Source organism: Pseudophryne corroboree, chromosome 6, assembly GCF_028390025.1.
Source record: "Pseudophryne corroboree isolate aPseCor3 chromosome 6, aPseCor3.hap2, whole genome shotgun sequence".
NCBI lineage: Eukaryota > Metazoa > Chordata > Amphibia > Anura > Myobatrachidae > Pseudophryne > Pseudophryne corroboree.
In genome coordinates, this window is record NC_086449.1 from 561426560 (window position 1) to 561453079 (window position 26520).

General features: G+C 46.6%; 1 protein-coding gene across 1 annotated transcript in view; it reads left to right on the forward strand.

Moving 5' to 3' along the window:
- Positions 1-26520, forward strand: part of LTA4H (leukotriene A4 hydrolase) — a 97298-nt gene that overhangs the window by 43509 nt on the left and 27269 nt on the right. The window contains exons 4-7 of the mRNA XM_063927757.1: positions 1227-1295; positions 1820-1924; positions 10112-10164; positions 11976-12048. Coding sequence (XP_063783827.1) covers positions 1227-1295; positions 1820-1924; positions 10112-10164; positions 11976-12048 — 300 coding nt within the window. The remainder of the gene's footprint in view (positions 1-1226; positions 1296-1819; positions 1925-10111; positions 10165-11975; positions 12049-26520) is intronic.

The following is a 26520-nucleotide window of genomic DNA, read 5'->3' on the forward strand; positions in this document are numbered from 1 at the left end:
GAAAGACTGATTCCTTGTTCGTGCTATATGATGCGCAGAAAAAGGGTTGCCCTGCTTCTAAGCAGTCCATTGCTCGTTGGCTTCGTCTTACTATCCAACAGGCCTGCAGCTTTACCTGTTTCACAGTCTCTGAAGGCCCACTCTATGAGATCAGTGGGGTCTTCCTGGGCGGCTGCACGTTGAGTCTCTGCCTTGCAACTATTCCGAGCTGCTACTTGGTCGGGGAAGAACACCTTTGAAGTTCTACAGGTTTGATACCTTGGCCAAAGAGGATACCCAGTTTGGGCAGGCGGTGCTGCAGACGTCACCGCACGTTCCCGCCCGTTCTTGAAGCTTTGGGACGTCCCCATCGTACTAATTCCCCAATATCACTTATGGATGCTAGAGAAAATAGGATTTGAATTACCTACCGGTAAATCCTTTTCTCGTAGTCCATAAGGGATATTGGGCGCCCGCCTCAGTGTGTTGACTTTTCTGCAGGTTTTCGCTTATATTGTTACCTGTTCAGCTGTTGCTGTAATGTTACCAGCCGTTGCTGGTCGTTTTATGATATTGGTGTGCTGGTGTGTGAACAGAAGGGAGGATCCAGCACACCCAACTGAAGAAATTTAAAGTGCACCGGCTCCTTTGGACCCCGCCTATACCCATCGTACTAATTCCCCAATATCCCTTGGACTACGAGAAAAGTATTTACCGGTAGGTAATTAAAATTAAATTTTTTGGCATAACCCTGGAATGCCTGGAACAATTTACACAGAGGCACCCATGGGGAAGGGCCAGAGGCACCCACGAGGAAGGGGCAGAGGCACACGTGTAGGGGCACAGGCACCCACAGGTAAAGATAGAGGCACACACGGGTAGGAGCAGAGGCATACTTTCGTTTTGAAGCAAAGCAAGGAGACCTGGGTTCCTTAGACAAAGTCAGCCTGCAAACTTAATATATTTAACATACAGGGGGCGGAGCTTGGCCTGTCAGCACTGAGCAGGGCAGCATGAGAGGAGGGACAGGGCAGAGAAGGAGGCGAATTATTCTCGGCACCAGCATTTTTACAGTATCGATCCGGGTAAACCCAGTGGTGCGGCCTGATAAAGATTGGCATTATTCTTCACATTCCGTAGTGAAGCACGGATATTCAGCTAGTGTGTGTGTGTGTGTGTGTGTATTCTTTGGGGAGCCGAGAGTGATGACGTACAGATTTCTTTATATTTGCTTCTATTCCTTACAGGCCACACATTGCAGAACTATTATTCCTTGTCAAGACACTCCATCTGTGAAATTCACCTACTATTGTCAGGTTTGTTACCTAAGAAAGATGAAGAGTTGTAGAATATTTTACTTGTATTAAAATAAAGGACTTTGAATGATCAAAACTGTCTGATATTACTAGAATTTTGAAAGACCGGTACCTGAGCCATTGTAAGTCTTCATAGCTGCAGTTATACAATGCAGAGGTAGATGGCCTTTAAAAGTGCACCTTGGTGATAGTGATGGCTTTTACATTCTGCCCACAAAAGGACCGCTGATGGTGGGCCAGTGAGGACATCTGTTGTGCACTTGTCCAGAACAAATGTCCTCAGTGACAGCTGGGATGGTCAGTGAAAGCCCAGCTGATGCAGTCGCCTCCCATGTCCGTTAAATAATTTTTAGTTACCGAAGTGGTTATTGTGCTACCATTAATACGTAGAAAACAGATCTGTATGGTGCTGCAGACACTTTATGGTGCTTTTAACAATGAAAGATAATAGTAGTAGTAATAATGTATACTATGTCATATGCAACTCACAAAACAAACTACATTTTGTATATGTCTCCGTTTAGGTTTCCATTCCAAAAGAATTGGTGGCCTTAATGAGTGCTCTTCATGATGGGGACTTTCCTGATCCAAGTGACTGCAAAAGGCAGATTTATCGCTTTAAGCAAAATGTATGTTGTGTGTGTGTGTGTGTTTTTTTGTTTTTTTTTTGTTTTTTTTTTTTCTTCCATCATTTATGCATTAAGCCAGTGGTTCCCAAACTGGGTGCTGTGAGGCACATGCGGGTGTGCCACACCTTGGTGGTCCAGGACCAAATTAAATATTTATGGTTAATGTCATTGGCAGCCACCAGTTCTGGTTTTACCTCTCATAAAATTTAATGGACAAACAGAAATACAACCCTGTCCACCACCACATAACTGACCATAATGATGACATATCAGCAGAGTTTACTTAATTTAAGAATTTTTGCTGAACTACAGGGCTTTTACTACAGGGCTCCGTGGTTTGGGAACCACTGAATTAAGCCTTTAGAAATACAACTGAAGGGTTATATAAGCTTGAATTCTGTACTTAGCTTTATTTTACAAGATTACTTTTGTTTTTATTGGTTAAATGAAGATTTGTCATTTTATTTAGACTGTATAGGTTAAACAGATGAATGGGAAACCTCATTCCATTTGTGAATTGGAATTGATCTTGTATTCTGGCAGAGGGGTTTAAAAACACGGGCAATTTTATACTTGTGAAACTAGTTAGACTTTTCTCATGCTATGGGGTATATGCAATTGCGGTCGAATTCCGGCTGGAATTCGACCGTTTTTTAATTCGACACAATTCGACAGTCAGACACCCTGCCGCCGGGACCCGAATTCGACATATTCAATAAAAAACGGATTTGACAGTCCCGCTGTCGAAAAACGGACCAATTGACGGATAGTGTGCGTCCTGGATTCGACTTTTTCGACGGCACAAAAGTGTTTAAAGAACCCCGAAAAAAAATGCGTGGGGTCTCCCCTCCTAAGCATAACCAGCCTCGGGCTCTTTGAGACGGTCCTGGTTGTAAAAATACGGGGGGGGAAATGACAGGGGATCCCCCTTCACCCCTGGCCCTTGGGTGGCTGGAGGGGGGGGGGACCCCTTGATTTAAGGGGTCCCCACTCCTCCAGGGTACCCCGGCCAGGGGTGACTAGTAGGGGATTTAATGGCACGGCCGCAGGGACCAGTATAAAAGTGTCCCGCCGGCTGTGGCATTATCTCTCCAGCTAGTGGAGCCTGGTGTTGGTGTTAAAAATACGGGGGACCCCTACGCTTTTTGTCCCCCGTATTTTTGGCACCAGGACCGGACGCAGAGCCCGGTGCTGGTTGTGAAAATACGGGGGATCCCCTGTCATTCCCTCCCCCCCCCCCCCCCCCCCCCCCCGTATATTTACAACCAGGACCGGGTCAAAGAGCCCGAGGCTGGTTATGCTTAGGAGGGGGGACCCCACGCATTTTTTTTCATGATTTTTAACCCATTCCCACTGAAAAACATGCTCTGATCTCTCCATATTATTTTAGTCAGTAAAAAAAAAAAATGTTCTTTTAAAAAATATATAAATAATACTTGTGTCTCCTAATAGACAAACCAAGTACATAATCCCTTCTAATATAAATAGATATGCTATTAGCAATAAAAAAAAACACAACATGTTTTTAAATTTTTTTTATTAGATTCCGCCAGCAAAGTGAGGCGGAATGAAATTGACGAAATTAAAGCACTGTTGTTGAATCGACATTCTTCGCTGCTCCTCATCTCTATGGGGGAATGAAAGTGTAACATTACTGTTATGATGTTCCGTCATTTGGATAGGCTGGTAACTAGAGGGAGTATATTTACTAATGTGCGGGTTTATAGGAGTGGAGATGTTGCCCATAGCAACCAGTTAGATTCTAACTAATATCCTCCAAAAGGTGCTAGATAAATGATACAGTATGTAGAATCTGACCAGTTGTTACGGGCAACATCTCCACTTCTATAGACCTGCACTTTAGTAAATATACCCCATAATGTCTATATTTTCGTTTCCATATCTATGCAGAGCTGTACTGAGAATATTTTAAACATCTTGTGACTCGCACCTGTAGAAATTTCAGAATCATTTTTTTTTTTTTTTTTTTTATTTCCTCTCAATGGCAAATGTTCACATCTCTGGGCGGTATCCTATTATTTTTTCCTGTTTCACTTATTTTACAGGCTATTCTATTAGATCGCCCGTAAAAAAAAATGCCCTCTCTCCCAAAAACACACAGATTCAGCAATCCTGTGTGTTTTTGTGACAAAACGGGGCTGTTTCTAGGGATATTATTTCGCCTTCCTGAGGTAGGCGAAGCAAAATCCCAGAGAAGCTGTGGCTTGCACCGCCTTATCGGGCTATTAGGATAGCTCCAGGCAAGACCTTTTAGCTGTGGTAAATTACCGCGGCCAATAGGTTACCACCCCTGTATGTACCTTTTTGTATAGACAGTCTAAATAATTGAGCCTTCCTAAATGCAATAGTTCGGGTTTGTGCAAGCTGCGAGTTGTGCAGTCACCGTACTTTTCATTATCGGGTTTTTTTTTTTTTTTTTTCTTTCTCCCCCAATTATATATTTCTCTAACGTCCTAGTGGATGCTGGGGACTCCATCAGGACCATGGGGAATAGCGGCTCCGCAGGAGACAGGGCACAAAAGCAAGCTTTTAGGATCACATGGTGTGTACTGGCTCCTCCCCCTATGACCCTCCTCCAAGCCTCAGTTAGGTTTTTGTGCCCGGCCGAGAAGGGTGCAATCTAGGTGGCTCTCTTAAAGAGTTACTTAGAAAAAGTTTTTAGGTTCGTTATTTTCAGTGAGTCCTGCTGGCAACAGGCTCACTGCATCGAGGGACTTAGGGGAGAGATTTTCAACTCACCTGCGTGCAGGATGGATTGGATTCTTAGGCTACTGGACATAGCTCCAGAGGGAGTCGGAACACAGGGCTCGCCCTGGGGTTCGTCCCGGAGCCGCGCCACCGACCCCCCTTGCAGACGCTGAAGATGAAGAGGTCCGGAACCAGGCGGCAGAAGACTCTGTCTTCATCAGGTAGCGCACAGCACTGCAGCTGTGCGCCATTGTTGTCAGCACACTTCACACAGCGGTCACGGAGGGTGCAGGGCGCTGGAGGGGGGCGCCCTGGGCAGCAATGTATAATACCTGTATGGCGAAAAATACATCACATATAGCCCTTGAGGCTATATGGATGTATTTAACCCCTGCCAGATATCTAAAACTCCGGAGAAGAAGCCCGCCGAAAAGGGGGCGGGGCCTATTCTCCTCAGCACACAGCGCCATTTTCCCTCACAGAAAGGCTGGTGGGAAGGCTCCCATGCTCTCCCCTGCACTGCACTACAGAAACAGGGTTAAAACAGAGAGGGGGGGCACTGATTTGGCGATATGTATATATATTAAAATGCTATAAGGGAGGAACACTTATATAAAGGTTGTCCCTGGATAATTATAGCGTTTTGGTGTGTGCTGGCAAACTCTCCCTCTGTCTCCCCAAAGGGCTAGTGGGTCCTGTCCTCTATCAGAGCATTCCCTATGTGTGTGCTGTATGTCGGTACGTGTGTGTCGACATGTATGAGGAAAATATTGGTGAGGAGGCGGAGCAAATTGCCTGTAATGGTGATGTCACTCTCTAGGGAGTCGACACCGGAATGGATGGCTTATTTATGGAAATTACGTGACAATGTCAACACGCTGCAAGCCGGTTGACGACATGAGAGGGCCGGCGAACAAATTAGTATCTGTCCAGGCGTCTCAAACACCGTCAGGGGCTGTAAAATGCCCATTTACCTCAGTCGGTCGACACAGACCCAGACACGGACACTGATTTCAGTGTCGACGGTGAAGAAACAAACGTATTTTCTTTTAGGGCCACACGTTAAGGGCAATGAAGGAGGTGTTAAATATTTCTGATACTCCAAGTACCACAAAAAAGGGTATTATGTGTGAGGTGAAAAAACTACCTGTAGTTTTTCCTGAATCAGATAAATTAAATGAAGTGTGTGATGATGCGTGGGTTTCCCCCGATAGAAAATTATTGGCGGTATACCCTTTCCCGCCAGAAGTTAAGGAGCGGTGGGAAACACCCCTCAGGGTGGATAAGGCGCTCACACGCTTATCAGAACAAGTAGCGGTACCATCTACGGATAGGGCCGTACTTAAGGAGCCAGCTGATAGGAGGCTGAAAAATATCCTAAAAAGTATACACACACATGCTGATGTTATACTGCGACCAGCGATCGCCTCAGCCTGGATGTGCAGAGCTGAGGTGGCTTGGTCGGATTCCCTGACTAAAAATATTGATACCTTTGACAGGGACAGTATTTTATTGACTATAGAGCATTTAAAGGATGCATTTCTATATATGCGAGATGCGCAGAGGGATATTTGCACTCTGGCATCAAGAGTAAATGCGATGTCCATATCTGCAAGAAGATGTTTATGGACACGACAGTGGTCAGGTGATGCAGATTCCAAACGGCACAAAGATGTATTGCCGTATAAAGGGGAGGAGTTATTTGGAGTCGGTCCATGGGACCTGGTGGCCAGGGCAACTGCTGGAAAATCCACCGTTTTTTACCCTAAGTCACATCTCTGCAGAAAAAGACACCGTCTTTTCAGCCTCAGTCCTTTCGTCCCTATAAGAGTCATATCTGCCCAGGGATAGAGGAAAGGGAAGAAGACTGCAGCAGGCAGCCCATTCCCAGGAACAGAAGCCCTCCACCGCTTCTACCAAGTTCTCAGCATGACGCTGGGACCGTACAGGACCCCTGGATCCTACAAGTAGTATCCAAGGGGTACAGATTGGAATGTCGAGAGGTTTCCCCCCTCGCAGGTTCCTGTAGTCTGCTGTACCAATGTCTCCTTCCGACAGGGAGGCAGTATTGAAAACAATTCACAAGCTGTATTCCCAGCAGGTGATAATAAAATTACCCCTCCGACAACAAGGAAAGGGGTATTACTCCACACTATATGGTGGTACTGAAGGCTAGGTGAGACCTATTCTAAATCTGAAAAATTTGAACACTTACAAGGGTTCAAATCCAGATGGAGTCACTCAGAGCAGTGATAGCAAAGAACAAGGGGACTATATGGTGTCCCGGGACATCAGGGATGCTTACCTCCATGTCACAAAATTTGCCTTTTCTCACCAAGGGTACCTCAGGTTCGTGGTACAGAACTGTCACTATCAGTTTCAAGACGATGCCGTTGGATTGTCCAAGGCACCCCGGGTCCTTACCAAGGTAATGACCGAAAGGAGGATTCGTCTTCAAAGAAAATGGACGACCTCCTGATAAGAACAAGGTCCAGAGAGCAGTTGGAGGTCGGAGTAGCACTATCTCAAGTAGTTCTACGACAGCATGGGTGGATTCTAAATATTCCAAAACCGCAGTTGTTCCGACGACACGTCTGCTGGTCCTAGGGATGATTCTGGACACAGTCCAGGAAAAGGTGTTTCTCCCAGAGGAGAAAGCCAGGGAGTTATCCGAGCTAATCGGGATCCTCCTAAAACCAGGAAAAGTGTCAGTGCATCATTGCACAAGAGTCCTGGTAAAAATGGTGGCTTATTACGAAGCGCTTCCATTCGGCAGATTTCACGCAAGAACTCTTCAGTGGGATCTGCTGGACAAATGGTCCGGATCGCATCTTCAGATGCATCAGCGGATAACCCTATATCCAAGGACAAGGGTGTCTCTCCTGTGGTGATTACAGAGTGCTCATCTTCTAGAGGGCCGCAGATTCGGCATTCAGGATTGGATGCTCGTGACCACGGAGGCCAGCCTGAGAGGCTGGGGAGCAGTCACACAAGGAGTGTGATCAAGTCTGGAGAATTCTCTCCACATAAATATACTGGAGCTAAGAGCAAATTTATAATGCTCTAAGCTTAGCAAGACCTCTGCTTCAAGGTCAGCCGGTATTGATCCAGTGGGATAACATCACGGCAGTCGCCCACGTAAACAGAAAGGGCGGCACAAGAAGCAGGAGGGCAGTGGCAAAACTGCAAGGATTTTTCGCTAGGCGGAAAATCATGTGATAGCACTGTCAGCAGTGTTCATTCCGGGAGTGGACGACTGGGAAGCAGACTTCCTCAGCAGGCACGACCTCCACCCGGGAGAGTGGGAACTTCATCGGGAAGTTTTCCGCATGATTGTGAACCGTTGGGAAAGACCAAAGGTGGACATGATGGCGTCCCGCCCGAACAAAAAATGGGACAGGTATTGCGCCAGGTCACGAGACCTTCAGGCGATAGCTGTGGACGTCCTGGTAACACCGTGGGTGTAACAGTCGGTGTATGTGTTCCCTCCTCTGCTTCTCATAACCAAGGTATTGAGAATTATAAGACATAGAGGAGTAAGAACTATACTCGTGGCTCCGGATTGGCCAAGAGGGACTTGGTAACCGGAACTTCAAGAGATGCTCACAGAGGACTAATGGCCTCGGGAGCTAAGAAGGGATTTGCTTTCAGCAAGTACCATGTCTGTTCCAAGAGGAACCGTGGCATCGGCCTTTAAGAAAGGACCTGCTCCAGCAGGGACCTTGTCTGTTCCAAGACTTACCGCGACTGCGTTTGACGGCATGGCGGTTTGAACGCCGGATCCTAAGGGAAAAGGCATTCCGGAAGAGGTCATACCTACCCTGGTCAAAGCCAGGAAGGAGGTGACCGCACAACGTTATCACCACATGTGGTAAAAATATGTTGCGTGGGTGAGGCCAGGAAGGCCCCACGAAAAAATTTCAACTAGGTCGATTTCTGCACTTCCTGCAAACAGGAGTGTCTATGAGCCTCAAATTGGGGTCCATTAAGGTTCAAGTTTCGGCCCTATAGATTTTCTTCCAGAAAGAATTGGCTTCAGTTCCTGAAGTCCAGACGTTTGTCAAGGGAGTATTGCATATACAGCCCTTGTGTGCCTCCAGTGGCACCGTGGGATCTCAACGTAGTGTTGGGATTCCTCAAATCATATTGGTTTGAACCACTCAAATCTGTGGATTTGAAATATCTCACATGGAAAGTGACCATGCTGTTGGCCCTGGCCTCGGCCAGGCGATTGTCAAAATTGGCGGCTTTGTCTTACAAAAGCCCATATTTGATTTTCCATTCGGACAGGGCAGAACTGCGGACTCGTCCCCAGTTTCTTCCTAAGGTGGTGTCAGCGTTTCACCTGAAACAACCTATTGTGGTGCCTGCGGCTACTAGGGACTTGGAGGACTCCAAGTTGCTAGACGTTGTCAGGGCCCTGAAAAAAAAATTATATATATATATATATATATATATATATATATATATATATATATATATATATATATATATATATATATATATATATATATATATATATATATATATATATATATATATATATATATATATATATATATATATATATATATATATATATATATATATATATATATATAATTTCCAGGACGGCTGGAGTCAGAAAATCTGGCTTGCTGTTTATATTGTAGGCACCCAAAAAGCTGGGTGCTCCTGCTTCTAAGCAGACTATTGCTCGTTGGATTTGTAGTACAATTCAGCTTGCACATTCTGTGGCAGGCCTGCCACAGCCAAAATCTGTAAATGCCCATTCCACAAGGAAGGTGGGCTCAGCTTTACAACTTGCCGAGCAGCTACTTGGTCAGGGGCAAACACGTTTGCTAAATTCTACAAATTTGATACCCTGGCTGAGGAGGACCTGGAGTTCTCTCATTCGGTGCTGCAGAGTCATCCGCACTTTCCCGCCCGTTTGGGAGCTTTGGTATAATCCCCATGGTCCTGACGGAGTCCCCAGCATCCACTAGGACGTTAGAGAAAATAAGATTTTACTTACCGATAAATCTATTTCTCATAGTCCGTAGTGGATGCTGGGCGCCCATCCCAAGTGCGGATTGTCTGCATTACTTGTACATAGTTATTGTTACAAAAAAATCGGGTTATTATTGTTGTGAGCCATCTTTTTTAGAGGCTACTTCATTGTTATCATACTGTTAACTGGGTTCAAATCACAAGTTGTACGGTGTGATTGGTGTGGCTGGTATGAGTCTTACCCGGGATTCAAGATCCTTCCTTATTGTGTACGCTCGTCCGGGCACAGTACCTAACTGAGGCTTGGAGGAGGGTCATAGGGGGAGGAGCCAGTACACACCATGTGATCCTAAAAGCTTGCTTTTGTGCCCTGTCTCCTGCGGAGCCGCTATTCCCCATGGTCCTGACGGAGTCCCCAGCATCCACTACGGACTATGAGAAATAGATTTATCGGTAAGTAAAATCTTATTTTTTATTTTATTTTTGTAGGTGCCAATACCAAGCTACTTAGTTGCCCTCGTGGTTGGAGCTGTGGAGGGGAAGTAAGTGTGCCAGATACTTGTAAGAGCTAGAATCTTTTCAGTAGTCCGTATAACTGTTATTTCATAGTAACCTGTAATAATCCCTATGTCTACACTACTTATGTAGATCAGAAATGGTGATCCTATTGTGATACTTTGTCACTTCCAGGTGTAACTGCTGCTTTGTCCTATATGACCTTTCTGAGTACCAGATAAAAAATAGTATTGAAAAAAAACACACTTTCTGCCCACTGCAAAAAGATTCTATATGTGAATAAAATTCGGAAGAGTCTGGTTACGCACATTAGCAAATTTATGATAAGACAGTCGCTTTATTAAGGCCCTTTCGCTAAAAGTGGGTTTATCTCTATACAATGAGTGCCCCTATATTGAGTCATACAAAATCCTCCAATATACACCAGCACCTGTTGCCAGCTACTAATCCCATATATGCCACTCTGTAAAGTGATATACTGTGTCAGCCACAAGTAGAGACTTGCAGTCAATAGAGGCAATTCAATTGTGGGCAATGGCCGCTAAGTGCAGTCAGAACTGCGGCACACTGCAATCGCCAACAGCGATAAACCTCCTTTGAACCCTTTGGAGGGTCAAGCGAAAATTGTCCGTGTTTGGGTGCCATATTCTACTTTTACTGTATGCGCACAGCCAAACATTGTGGAGAATTAAATATGGACCAGATAATATGCAGTTGTTTGTATTAACTAGAAATGTAATGCAGAAAATAAAGAGTCCTGTAGTATGCAGTTCCACCCACTGTTTCCGGGTTTTTTTAAATTTACATTTATTCCCCTTCTGCTTTCCATCCGATCATCATCTTAAGGGTCCTGTACATCAGCAAGCCATTTCCCCAATATATTTAGATCTGCAGCCATCGATGATCGTCAGTCCGTCAGGAATTGGGAAATTACACAAGTTAAAAATCGCCAATTTGCTGAGCCCAGTACTTTTCAGTTGATCGCAGAATTGAGATTTTTAAACATTTATTATCCCCGATTCCCCACCCCAGCCGCTGGGGATTGGAGCATTGCTGCAATCCATCCTTTAGACTTCGAGTGAAACGTCTGCAAGTTGTATGGTCTAGATCACCCTCTTTTAAAGTCATTTGGCTGCAAGAAGACAGCTCATCTATAATCTCAGACAGCCAGGATTCCCAGCAATTTCATATGTGACCCCTGTGTTAACTAAAAGCTGTTAGTAGAACAGTGAGAATGAAGCAATCACTAGTTTAGTGTCTTTAATGAAATGTCTTAAATGTGGTTATAGTCTGGCCTTTTTTTACTTTATATTTGTATCAAGGAGCTAGTCCAGGAAGGTTCCTGCTGTAAAATTTTACTTTTCTACATTATATCTTAGGTCGGTATTCAATTAGCCCCGATAAATTTTCTCCCGAAAAAACAGGCTGATGGCGTGATTTTTGACCAGTGGTCATTATCAGGCAATTCAGCTAAAGCCTGTTGTTTTTTTTTCTGGGCGAAAAATGTCCCGTTTTCGTGTGATAACACATGGGATGCAAGATAAGTATCCAGACCCATGTTATCCGCTGCACCGAGGGGCTGCTTGTCAGGGATTATGCTTTGTGTGCCTGAAGCACCAGAAGCATAATCCCTGAATAAGTGACCGGTATCCGGGCTAATTGAATAGCCCCCAGAGAATCAATTGGCGGCATTAATTTAACCACATTAATATGCTATTATGTTATTTCCGTTTCCCTACATATGAAGGTGAGAACCACCAATGCACGTCCATTACTACCACATCCCCAAACTAATGTGCATTGCTGGTCCATGTGTTTTTTGTTTTTTTCTTTGAAGGAAAATTGGCCCCAGGACAACAGTATGGACAGAGAAAGAGCTGTTGGAGGCCTCTGTCTATGAGTTTGGCGAGGTTGGTCCTATACAGTTATTAGATATTTGGGTTTGCCAGTCAAAGTTGTGTTTTTTTTTATTATTTTGTTTTGTTTTTTTACGGAGAATCTTAAGCTAATTATTGAAAAAAAATAAGTACATTTTTCTAGATTGCAGTTATTACCACCCATAAAGGTCACCTATAGCAGTACATACATTTTCAGTGTTCGGCAAAGTCTACATTCCCCTTGCATGGATTTAAGGATACCCTGAGTATAGCACTGTCAGTCATTAGACATTATCATGCCTGGTGTGACATCCTAGACACTGTACATGGTCTTGCCATTGTGTTACGGAACACTTTCATTGTCTGCTAGTGTCGCTTATAAAATATCTTGGATCCATTATTATAACTTGTTTTAAGAGGTAATTCGCAAAATTAAGTATTTTGAATATTTTTTGTTTTGTTTACTTAATCTATTTGAGTTTCAATGTCCTCAGAGAAATTTGTTTGCTGTAGGTTTTGCAATGACAGACGGAAAAAAAAATTATATATAGATATAGATATATAGAGAGATATATATATATATATATATATATATATATATATATATATATATATATATATATATATATATATATATATATATATAGATAGATAGATAGATAGATTATACAGGTTGAGTATCCCATATCCAAATATTCCGAAATACAGACTTTTTAGAGTGAGATAGTGAAACCTTTGATTTTTGATGGCTCAATGTACACAAACTTTGTTTAGTACACAGTTATTAAAAATATTGTATTAAATGACCTTCAGGCTGTGTTTATAAGGTGTATATGAAACATAAATGCATTTTGTGCTTGGATTTAGGGCCCATCACCACGATATCTCATTATGGTATGCAATTATTCCAAAATACGGAAAAATCCCATATCCAAAATACCTCTGGTCCCAAGCATTTTGGATAAGGAATACTCAACCTGTATTCTCAAAAAAATAAAGGGAACACTAAAATAACACATCCTAGATCTGAATTAATTAAATATTCTTATTAAATACTTTGCTCTTTACATAGTTGAATGTGCTGACAACAAAATCAAACAAAAATTATCAATGGAAATCAAATGTATAACCCATGGAGGTCTGGATTTGGAGTCACCCTCAAAATTAAAGTGAAAAAACTCACTACAGGCTGATCCAACTTTGATGTAATGTCCTTAAAACAAGTCAAAATGAGGCTCAGTAGTGTGTGTGGCCTCCACGTGCCTGTATGACCTCCTTACAACACCTGGGCATGCTCCTGATGAGGTGGCGGATGGTCTCCTGAGGGATCTCCTCCCAGACCTGGACTAAAGCATCCGCCAACTCCTGGACAGTCTGTGGTGCAACGTGGCGTTGGTGGATGGAGCGAGACATGATGTCCCAGATGTGCTCAATTGGATCCAGGTCTGGGGAACGGGTGGGCCAGTCCATAGCATCAATGCCTTCGTCTTGCAGGAACTGCTGACACACTCCAGCCACATGAGGTCTAGCATTGTCTTGCATTAGGAGGAACCCACTGCCAACCGCACCATCATAGGGTCTCGCAATGGGTCTGAGGATCTCATCTCGGTACCTAATGGCAGTCAGGCTACCTCTGGTGAGCACATGGAGGGCTGTGCGGCCCCCCCAAAGAAATGCCACCCCACACCATTACTGACCCACTGCCAAACCGGTCATGCTGGAGGTTGTTGCAGGCAGCAGAACGTTCTCCTTGGCGTCTCCAGACTCTGTCACGTCTGTCACATGTGCTCAGTGAGAACCTGCTTTCATCTGTGATAGTGTTCACTCTAGGATTTTTTTAGGGCAGGGTGCTGATCACGGGGAGGGCACATTTTTCATTCGGGAGGGCACATTTTTCATTCGGGAGGGCACATTTTTCATTCGGGAGGGCACATTTTTCATTTAGAAGGGCAAAATTAGGTACATACTATAATGCTTGGTCCTCCCATTCTGAAAGGCCAAAGAATGGACAGTGCCCGGCGAAAAATTTAGGAGCGCTGTTTTTCATGGGGAAGGAGCACGGCCACATAATAGTGGCAATTCACATTACACCACAGAGTAGTGCAGCTAATACTCACTGCACCAGGTAGAACCTCCTATACACACTGCGACAGGTAGATCACGTTATACATATTGCGCCAGATAGAGCACATTCTACACTTTGCGCCAGGCAGAGCACGTTATACACAATGCACCAGATACAGAGCACTAAGAAACATTACACCACGTAGAGAGCACTGAGAAACATTGCACCAGGTAGAGAGCACGTTATACACATTGCACCAGGTAGAGAGCACTGAAAAACATTGCACCAGGTAGAGAGCACGTTATACACATTGCACCAGGTAGAAAGCACTGATTAACATTGCACAAGGTAGAGAGCACATTATGCGCATTGCACCAGGTAGAGAGCACGTTATACACATTGCACCAGGTAGAGAGCACGTTATACACATTGCACCAGGTAGAGAGCACGTTATACACATTGCACCAGGTAGAGAGCACGTTATACACATTGCACCAGGTAGAGAGCACTGAAAAACATTGCACCAGGTAGAGAGCACGTTATACACATTGCACCAGGTAGAGAGCACTGAAAAACATTGCATCAGGTAGAGAGCACGTTATACACATTGCACCAGGTAGAAAGCACTGATTAACATTGCACAAGGTAGAGAGCACATTATACGCATTGCACCAGGTAGAGAGCACGTTATACACATTGCACCAGGTAGAGAGCACGTTATACACATTGCACCAGGTAGAGAGCACGTTATACACATTGCACCAGGTAGAGAGCACGTTATACACATTGCACCAGGTAGAGAGCACTGAAAAACATTGCACCAGGTAGAGAGCACGTTATACACATTGCACCAGGTAGAGAGCACTGAAAAACATTGCATCAGGTAGAGAGCACGTTATACACATTGCACCAGGTAGAAAGCACTGATTAACATTGCACAAGGTAGAGAGCACATTATACGCATTGCACCAGGTAGAGAGCACGTTATACACATTGCACCAGGTAGAGCGCACTTAGAAACATTGCACCAGGTAGAGAGCACTGAGACACACTGCACCAGGTAGAGAGCACTGAGAAACATTGCACCAGGTAGAGAGCACTGAGACACACTGCACCAGGTAGAGAGCACTGATACACACTGCACCAGGTAGAGAGCACTGAGACACACTGCACCAGGTAGAGAGCACTGAGACACACTGCACCAGGTAGAGAGCACTGAGACACACTGCACCAGGTAGGGCACATTTTTGATCTCTGCTTTTTTTGTGCCAATTTTACTTACTGGGGGCTGATGCTGCGGGAGTTGATTGCGCTGGTCCCCCCTCACACACCGCGGAGCTGGTTAAAAATGGCCACCACATTGATCCATGCACACAGAGGAGGGAGGGCTGGGTTTGCCTCGGCGGGAGAAGCAAACCCAGCCCTCCTTAGCTTACCAGATTCCCTTCAGCCAGCGCATCAGCGCGACAAGCCTAAGGCAGCTGCAGGGGGCAGTGACAGCGCGGCGGGACAGAGCGGCGGGGAGGAGCAGGGGGCAGTGACAGCGCTATGTGACAGAGCAGTGGGGAGGAGCAGGGGGCAGTGACAGCGCTATGTGACAGAGCGGCAGGGAGGAGCAGGGGGCAGTGACAGCGCTATGTGACAGAGCGGCGGGGAGGAGCAGGGGGCAGTGACAGCGCGATGTGACAGAGCGGCGGGGAGGAGCAGAGGGCAGTGACAGCGTGATGTGACAGAGCGGTGGGGAGGAGCAGGGGGCAGTGACAGCGCGGCGGGACAGAGCGGCGGGGAGGAGCAGGGGGCAGTGACAGCGCGATGTGACAGAGCGGCGGGGAGGAGCAGAGGGCAGTGACAGCGTGATGTGACAGCGGTGGGGAGGAGCAGGAGGCAGTGACAGCGCACCCGGCGCAGCGGTGAGTAGGCAGTCCTTTAGTAATCGGCAGGGCGGGCACAAACGGGCAGGGCGCATTCTGCCACTCAGAAAAGGGGCAGGGCGCAGCGCCCCGTGAAAGAAGGCTAGAGTGAACACTATGTGAAGAGCACAGGGCGTCAGTGGCAAATTTGCCAATCTTGGTGTTCTCTGGCAAGTGCCAGACGTCCTGCACGGTGTTGGGCTGTAAGCACAACCCCCACCTGTGGACGTCGGGCCCTCATACCACCCTCATGGAGTCTGTTTCTGATCGTTTGAGTAGACATATGCACATTTGTGGCTTGCTGGAGGTCATTTTGCAGGGCTCTGGCAGTGCTCTTCCTGTTCCTCCTTGCACAAAGGCGGAGGTAGCGGTCCTGCTGCTGGGTTGTTGCCCTCCTACGGCCTCCTCCACGTCTCCTGATGTACTGGCCTGTCTCCTGGTAGCGCCTCCATGCTCTGGACACTACGCTGACAGACACAGCTAACCTTCTTGCCACAGCTCGCATTGATGTGCCATCCTGGATGAGCTGCACTACCTGAGCCACTTGTGTGGGTTGTAGACTCCGTCTCATGCTACCGCTAGAGTGAAAGCACCGCCAGCTTTCAAAAGTGACCAAAACATCAGCCAGAAAGCATAGGAGCTGAGAAGTGGTCTGTGGTCACCACCTGCAGAACAACTCCTTTATTGGGGGTGTCTTGCTAATTGCCTATAATTCCCACCTGTTGTCTATTCCATTTGCACAACAGCATGTGAACTTGATTGTCAATCAGTGTTGCTTCCTAAGTGGACAGTTTGATTTCACAGAAGTGTGATTGACTTGGAGTTACATTGTGTTGTTCAAGTGTTACCTTTATTTTTTTGAGCAGTGTATGTTTGTATATGTATATATGTGTGTGTGTGTGTGTGTGTGTGTGTGTATATGTGTGTGTATGTATGTATGTGTATGTATGTATGTATGTGTGTGTGTGTGTATATATATATATATATATATATATATATATATATATATATATATATATATATAAAAATTCTCCAACGTCCTAGAGGATGCTGGGACTCCGTAAGGACCATGGGGATAGACGGGCTCCGCAGGAGACATGGGCACTTTAAGAAAGGCTTTGGATCTGGGTGTGCACTGGCTCCTCCCTCTATGCCCCTCCTCCAGACCTCAGTTTGATACTGTGCCCAGAGGAGATGGGTGCACTTCAGGGAGCTCTCCTGAGCTTCCTGACAGAAAGTATATTTGTTAGTTTTTTTTATTTTCAGGGAGCCTGCTGGCAACAGACTCCCTGCATCGAGGGACTGAGGGGAGAGAAGCAGACCTACTTCTGTGAGTTTCAAGGCTCTGCTTCTTAGGCTACTGGACACCGTTAGCTCCAGAGGGAGTCAGAACACAGGTCTCACCCTGGAGTTCGTCCCGGAGCCGCGCCGCCGTCCTCCTCACAGAGCCGGAAGATAGAAGCAGAGTGAGTATGAGAAGAAAAAGAAGACTTCAGAGGCGGCAGAAGACTTCATGATCTTCACTGAGGTAACGCACAGCAGTGCAGCTGTGCGCCATTGCTCCCACACACCTCACACACGGCAGTCACTGTAAGGGTGCAGGGCGCAGGGGGGGCGCCCTGGGCAGCAATATAAACCTCATTTCTGGCAAAAAAGCTATATATACAGCTAGGCACTGTATATATAAAGAGCCCTCGCCAGTTTTTATTATATTTAAGCGGGACAGAAGCCCGCCGCCGAGGGGGCGGAGCTTCTCCCTCAGCACTCACCAGCGCCATTTTCTCCACAGCACAGCTGAGAGGAAGCTCCCCGGACTCTCCCCTGCTTATCCACAGTGAAAGGGGGTTTCAGAGAAGGGGGGGGGGGGCACATAATTGGCAGCAAATAATAGTATTACAGCGCTACTGGGTAAACACATTGTGTGTTTTTCCTGGGGTATTAGCGCTGGGTGTGTGCTGGCATACTCTCTCTCTCTGTCTCTCCAAAGGGCCTTGTGGGGGAACTGTCTTCAGATAAGAGGATTCCCTGAGTGTGTGTGGTGTGTCGGTACGTGTGTCGACATGTCTGAGGTAAAAGGCTCTTCTAAGGAGGAAATGGAGCAAATGTGTGGTGTCTCCGTCGACAACGCCGACACCTGGCTGGATATGTGGAATTAAGTGCTGAGGTAAATTTATTGCACAAAAGATTAGAGAACAGACAGGGAATCTACCCATGTCTGTCCCTATGTCGCAGGGACCTTCAGAGTCTCAAAACGCCCCCTATCCAAAATAATAGGCACTGATACCGACACGGAGTCTGACTCCAGTGTCGACTACGATAATGCAAAGTACAGCCAAGACTGGCAGAAAAGTATTCAATATATGATTATTGTAATAAAAGATGTTTTGCATATCACTGATGACCCATCTGTCCCTGACACGAGGGTACACATGTTTAAGGAGAAGAAAGCTGAGATAACCTTTCCCCCCTCTCATGAACCAAATGAATTATGTGAAAAAGAGCGGGAATCTCCAGACAAACTGCAGTTTCCCAAAAGAATTCTCATGGCGTATCCTTTCCCTGCTAGGGCCAGGATATGATGGGAATCCTCCCTTAAGGTGGACAAGGCGTTGACATGTTTACCCAAAAGGTAGCGCTGACCTACCAAGATACAGCTATCCTCAGGGATCCTGCAGATAGCTTGCAGAAAAGTACTTTGAAGTCCATTTACACACATTCTGGTACACTACTCAGACCGGCGATTGTGTCGGCAGGGGTTTATAGCGCTGTAGCAGCGTGGACAGATACCTTATCAGCGGAGATTGAAACCCTAGATAAAGATACCATGTTATTGACCCTAGGATATATAAAAGATGCTGTCTTATATATAAGACATGCTCAAAGAGACATTGGTCTACTGGGTTCTAGAGTCAACGCTATGTCGATTTCTGCTAGGCGTGTCCTGTGGAACATGCAATGGACAGGTGATGCCGACTAAAAGAGGCATATGGAGGTTTTACCTTACAAGGGTGAGGAATTGGGTGGAGAAGGGCTCTCGGACCTGGTCTCCACAGCTATAGCACAGATTGCAAGTCGGTGGGGACTGCCCCAAACAGACATGATGGTGTCCCGTCTCAACAAAAAGCTACAAAGGTATTGCGCCAGGTCAAGAGATCCTTAGGCGGTAGCTGTGGACGCCCTAGTGACACCGTGGGTGTTCCAGTCGGTCTATGTATTCCCTCCTCTTCCTCTCATACCCAATGTGTTGAGAATAATAAGAAAAAGAGGAGTGAGAACAATAATCATTGTTTTGGATTGGCCAGGAAATGCTCATAGAAGATCCGTGGCCTCTTCCTCTAAGACAGGACCTGTTGCAACAGGATCCCTGTCTGTTCCAAGACTTACCGCGGCTGCGTTTGACGGCATGGCGGTTGAACGCCGGATCCTAGCGGAAAAAGGTATTCCGGATGAGGTCATTCCTACGCTAATAATGGCTAGGAAGGACGTGACGTCTAAACATTATCACCGTATATGGCGAAAATATGTTTCTTGGTGTGAGGCCAGGAATGCTCCTACGGAACAATTCCATCTAGGCCGTTTTCTTCACTTCCTACAAACTGAAGTGAATTTGGGCCAAAAATTAGACTCCATTAAAGTTCAGATTTCGGCCTTATCCATTTTCTTTCAAAAGGAATTGGCCTCTCTACCTGAAGTACAGACTTTTGTGATGGGAGTACTGCATATTCAGCCTCCTTTTGTACCTCCGGTGGCGCCTTGGGACCTTAACGTGGTGTTAAGTTTCCTTAAGTCACATTGGTTTGAACCACTTAAAACAGTGGAGTTGAAATATCTCACTTGGAAGGTGGTCATGTTGTTAGCCTTGGCTTCGGCTAGGCGAGTTTCGGAATTAGCGGCTTTATCACATAAAAGCCCCTATCTGGTTTTCCATATGGATAGAGCGGAATTGCGGACCCGTCCTCAATTCCTACCTAAGGTGGTCTCATCCTTTTCATATGAACCAACCTATTGTCGTGCCTGTGGCTACACGTGACTTGGAGGATTCCGAGTCCCTTGATGTGGTCAGGGCTTTGAAAATTGACGTGGCCAGAACGGCTAGGATCAGAAAAACAGAAGCACTGTTTGTCCTTTATGCAGCCGACAAGGTCGGCGGCCCTGCTTGAAAGCAGACTATTGCTCGCTGGATCTGTAACACGATTCAGCAGGCGCATTCTACGGCAGGATTGCCGTTACCGAAAGCGGTTAAGGCCCATTCCACTAGGAAGGTGGGCTCACCTTGGGCGGCTGCCCGAGGGGTCTCGGCACTACAGCTGTGCCGAGCTGCTACTTGGTCGGGGTCAAACACCTTTGCAAAGTTCTAGAAGTTTGATACCCTGGCTGAGGAGGACCTCCTGTTTGCTCAATCGGTGCTGCAGTCATCCGCACTCTCCCGCCCGTTTGGGAGCTTTGGTATAATCCCCATGGTCCTTACGGAGTCCCAGCATCCTCTAGGACGTTAGAGAAAATAAGATTTTAAATCTACCGGTAAATCTTTTTCTCGTAGTCCGTAGAGGATGCTGGGCGCCCGTCCCAAGTGCGGACTTCTTCTGCAAGACTTGTATATAGTTTTGCTTACATAAGGGTTATGTTATAGTTTTCATCGGTCTTGGACTGATGCTATGTTGTTTTCATACTGTTAACTGGTTAGTATATCACAAGTTATACGGTGTGATTGGTGTGGCTGGTATAAATCTTGCCCTTGGATTAACAAAAATCCTTTCCGCGTACTGTCCGTCTCCTCTGGGCACAGTTTCTCTAACTGAAGTCTGGAGGAGGGGCATAGAGGGAGGAGCCAGTGCACACCCAGATCCAAAGTCTTTCTTAAAGTGCCCATGTCTCCTGCGGAGCCCGTCTATCCCATTGGTCCTTACGGAGTCCCAGCATCCTCTACGGACTACGAGAAAAAGATTTACCGGTAGGTTTAAAATCTTTTCTCTAACGTCCTAAGTGGATGCTGGGGACTCCGTAAGGACCATGGGGAATAGCGGCTCCGCAGGAGACTGGGCACATCTAAAGAAAGCTTTAGGACTAACTGGTGTGCACTGGCTCCTCCCCCTATGACCCTCCTCCAAGCCTCAGTTAGATTTCTGTGCCCGACGAGAAGGGTGCACACTAGGGGCTCTCCTGAGCTTCTTAGTGAAAGTTTTAGTTTAGGTTTGTTATTTTCAGTGAGACCTGCTGGCAACAGGCTCACTGCATCGAGGGACTAAGGGGAGAAGAAGCGAACTCACCTGCGTGCAGAGTGGATTGGGCTTCTTGGCTACTGGACATTAGCTCCAGAGGGACGATCACAGGCCCAGCCTGGATGGGTCCCGGAGCCGCGCCGCCGGCCCCCTTACAGAGCCAGAAGAGCGAAGAGGTCCGGAAAAATCGGCGGCAGAAGACGTTCCTGTCTTCAATAAGGTAGCGCACAGCACTGCAGCTGTGCGCCATTGCTCTCAGCACACTTCATACTCCGGTCACTGACGGTGCAGGGCGCTAGGGGGGGGCGCCCTGAGACGCAATAAAACATGATAAAAATACCTTACATGGCAAAAAATACATCACATATAGCTCCTGGGCTATATGGATGCATTTAACCCCTGCCAGAATATACAGAAAAACGGGAGATAGGCTCCGCCCCCTTTTCGGCGGCCTTATCTCCTCAGCACACTGGCGCCATTTTCCCTCACAGCTCAGTTGGAGGGAAGCTCCCTGGCTCTTCCCTGCAGTCACTACACTACAGAAAGGGTTAAAAAAAGAGAGGGGGCACTAATTAGGCGCAGTATTAAAACATACAGCAGCTATAAGGGGAAAAAACACTTATATAAGGTTATCCCTGTATATATATATATATATATATATATATATATATATATATATATATATATATATATATATATATATATATATATATATATATATATATATATATATATATAGCGCTCTGGTGTGTGCTGGCATACTCTCCCTCTGTCTCCCCAAAGGGCTAGTGGGGTCCTGTCCTCTATCAGAGCATTCCCTGTGTGTGTGCTGTGTGTCGGTACGTTTGTGTCGACATGTATGAGGAGAAAAATGATGTGGAGACGGAGCAGAGTGTCTGTAACAGTGATGTCACCACCTAGGGGGTCGACACCTGAGTGGATGTACTGTTGAAAATTACGTGACAGTGTCAGCTCTGTATAAAAAAACAGTGGTTGACATGAGACAGCCGGCTACTCAGCTTGTGCCTGTCCAGACGTCTCATAGGCCGTCAGGGGCTCTAAAGCGCCCGTTACCTCAGATGGCAGATACAGACGCCGACACGGATACTGACTCCTGTGTCGACGGTGAAGAGACAACCGTGATTTCCAGTAGGGCCACACGTTACATGATTGAGACAATGGAAAATGTTTTATACATTTCTGATAATACGAGTACCACCAAAAAGGGGTATTATGTTCGGTGAGGGAAAAACTACCTGTAGTTTTCCTGAATCTGAGAAATAAAATGAGGTGTGTGTGATGATGCGTGGGTTTCCCCCCGATAACAATTGATAATTTCTTAAAAAGTATTGGTGTATACCCTTTCCCGCCAGAGGTTAGGGTGCGTTGGGAAACACCCCCTAGGGGGGATAAGGCGCTCACACGCTTGTAAGAACAAGGGCTCTACCCTCTCATGAGATGGCCGCCCTTAAGGATCCTGCTGATAGAAAGCAGGAGGGTATCCAAAAATGTATTCACACACATACTGGTGTTATACTGCGACCAGCAATCGCCTCAGCCTGGAGGTGCAGTGCTGGGTTGGCATGGTCGGATTCCCTGACTGGAAATATTGATATCCTAGATAAGGATAGTATATTATTGCCTATAGAGCATTTAAAAGATGCATTTCTATATATGCATGATGCACAGCGGAATATTTGCCGACTGGCATCAAGTATAAGTGCGTTGTCCAATTCTACCAGTAAAATGGTCAGGTGATGCGGATTCCAAACGGCATTTGGAAGTATTGCCTTTGAAAAGGGACATTTGGGGTCGGTCTTTTAGACCTGGTGGCCACGGGCAACAACTGGGAAATCCACGTTTGTACCCCAGGTCGCCTCTCAAAATAAGACGCCGTATTATCGGGCGCAAGTCCTTTGTTGGCAAGCGGACAAAAGGTTCCTCTTTTCTGCTCGTGACAGAGGGAGAGGAAAAAGGCTGAAGAGATTAGCCAGTTCCCAGGAACAGAAACCCTTTCCCGCCTCTGCCAAGCCCTCAGTATGACGCTAGGGCCTTACAAGCTCAGGCACGGTGGGGGCCCCGTTCTCAATGAATTTCAGTGCGCAGTGGGCGCACTCGCAAGTAGACCCCTGGATCCTTCAGGTAATATCTCAAGGGTACATATTGGAATTCGAGACGTCTCCCCCTCGCCGTTTCCAAAAGTCGGCTTTACCGACGTCTCCCTCTGACAGGGAGGCAGTTTTGGAAGCCATTCACAAGCTGTATTCCCAGCAGGTGATAATCAAGGTACCCCTCCTACAACAGGGAACGGGGTATTATTCCACACTGTTGTGGTACCGAAGCCGGACGGCTCGGTGAGACCGATTCTAAATCTAAAATCTTTGAACACTTACATACAGAGGTTCAAATTCAAGATTGAGTCACTCAGAGCAGTGATTGCGAACCTGGAAGAAGGGGACTACATGATGTCTTGGGACATCAAGGATGCTTACCTTCATGTCAAAATGTACCCTTCTCACCAAGGGTACCTCAGGTTATGGTACAGAACTGTCACTATCAGTTCAGACGCTGCCGTAGGGATGGTCCACGGCACCCCGGGTCTTTACCAAGGTAATGGCCGAAATGATATCCCTTCGAAGGAAGGGAATTTTAGTTATCCCTTACTTGGACGATTCCCTGATAAGGGTAAGATCCAGGGAACAGTTGGAAGTCGGTGTAGCACTATCTCAGGTAGTGTTGCGGCAGCACGATTGGATTCTCAATATTCGAAAATCGCAGCTGGTTCCGACGACTTGTCTTCTGTTTCCTAGGGATGTTCCTGGACACAGTCCAAAAAAAAAAAAAAAAAAAGGTGTTTCTCCCGGAAGAGAAAGCCAGGGAGTTATCCGAGCTAGTCAGGAACCTCCTAAAACCGAACCAAGTCTCAGTGCATCAATGCACAAGGGTTCTGGGTAAAAATGGTGGCTTCCTACGAAGCAATCCCATTCGTTAGATTCCACGCAAGAACTGTCCAGTGGAACCTACTGGACAAATGGTCCGGGTCGCATTTTCAGATGCATCAGCGGATAACCCTGTCACCTAGGACAAGGGTATCCATCCTGTGGTGGTTGCAGAGTGCTCATCTTCTAGAGGGCCGCAGATTCGGCATTCAGGACTGGGTCCTGGTGACCACGGATGCCAGCCTGCGAGGCTGGGGAGCAGTCACACAGGGAAGGAATATCCAGGGCTTAGGGTCAAGCCTGGATACATCACTTCACATAAATATCCTGAAACTAAGGGCCATTTACAATGCTCTAAGCTTAGCAAGACCTCTGCTTCAAGGTCAGCCGGTGTTGATCCAGTCGGACAACATTATGGCAGTCACCCACGTAAACAGACAGGGTGGCACAAGAAGCAGGAGGGCAATGGCAGAAGCTGCAGGGATTCTTCGCTGGGCGGAAAATCATGTGATAGCACTGTCAACAGTATTCATTCCGGGAGTGGACAACTGGGAAGCAGACTTCCTCAGCACGACCTCCACCCGGGAGAGTGGGGACTTCACCCAGAAGTCGTCCACATGATTAAAAAACTCGACAGGTATTGCGCCAGGTCAAGAGACCCTCAGGCAATAGTTGTAGACGCTCTGGTAACACCGTGGGTGTACCAGTCAGTGTATGTGTTCCCTCCTCTGCCTCTCATACCCAAGGTACTGAGATTGATAAGATGGAGAGGAGAAAGCACTATATTCGTGGCTCCGGATTGGCCAAGAAGGACTTGGTAACCGGAACTTCAAGAGATGCTCACGGAGGATCCGTGGCCTCTACCTCTAAGAAGGGACCTGCTCCAGCAAGGACCCGGTCTGTTCCAAGACTTACCGCGGCTGCGTTTGACGGCATGCCGGTTGAACGCCGGATCCTGAAGGAAAAAAGGCATTCCGGATGAAGTCATCCATATCCTGATCTAAAGCCAGGAAGGATGTAACCGCAAAAACATTATCACCGCAATTGGCGAAAATATGTTGCGTAGTGCGAGGCCAGTAAGGCCCGACGGAGGAAATTCAACTGGGTCGATTCCTACATTTCCTGCAAACAGGAGTGTCTATGGGCCTGAAATTGGGGTCCATTAAGGTTCAGATTTCGGCCCTGTCAATTTTCTTCCAAAAAAGAACTAGCTTCAGTCCCTGAAGTTTAGACGTTTGTAAAAGGGGTACTGCATATACAGCCTCCTTTTGTGCCTCCAGTGGCAATTTGGGATCTCAATGTAGTTTGGGTTCCAAAAGTCACATTGGTTTGAACCACTTAAATCTGTGGAGTTAAAATATCTCACATGGAAAGTGGTCATGCTGTTGGCCCTGGCCTGGGCCAGGCGCGTGTCAGAATTGGCGGCTTTATCCTGTAAAAGCCCTTATCTGATTTTCCATTCGGACAGGGCGGAATTGAGGACTCGTCCTCAGTTTCTCCCTAAGGTGGTTCCAGCGTTTTCACCTGAACCAACCTATTGTGGTGCCTGCGGCTACTAGGGACTTGGAGGAATCCAAGTTGCTGGATGTTGTCAGGGCCCTGAAAATATTTCCAGGACGGCTGGAGTCAGGAAATCTGACTCGCTGTTTATCCTGTATGCACCCAACAAGCTGGGTGCTCCTGCTTCTAAGCAGACTATTGTTCGTTGGATTTGTAGTACAATTCAGCTTGCACATTCTGTGGCAGGCCTGCCACAGCTAAAATCTGTAAAAGCCCGTTCCACAAGGAAAGTGGGCTCATCTTGGGCGGCTGCCCGAGGGGTCTCGGCTTTACAACTTTGCCGAGCAGCTACTTGGTCAGGGGCAAACACGTTTGCTAAATTCTACAAATTTGATACCCTGGCTGAGGAGGACCTGGAGTTCTCTCATTCGGTGCTGCAGAGTCATCCGCACTCTCCCGCCCGTTTGGGAGCTTTGGTATAATCCCCATGGTCCTTACGGAGTCCCCAGCATCCACTTAGGACGTTAGAGAAAATAAGAATTTACTTACCGATAATTCTATTTCTCATAGTCCGTAGTGGATGCTGGGCGCCCATCCCAAGTGCGGATTGTCTGCAATACTTGTACATAGTTATTGTTACAAAAATCGGGTTATTATTGTTGGGAGCCATCTTTTCAGAGGCTCCTCTGTTATCATACTGTTAACTGGGTTCAGATCACAAGTTATACGGTGTGATTGGTGTGGCTGGTATGAGTCTTACCCGGGATTCAAAATCCTTCCTTATTGTGTACGCTCGTCCGGGCACAGTATCCTAACTGAGGCTTGGAGGAGGGTCATAGGGGGAGGAGCCAGTGCACAACAGTTAGTCCTAA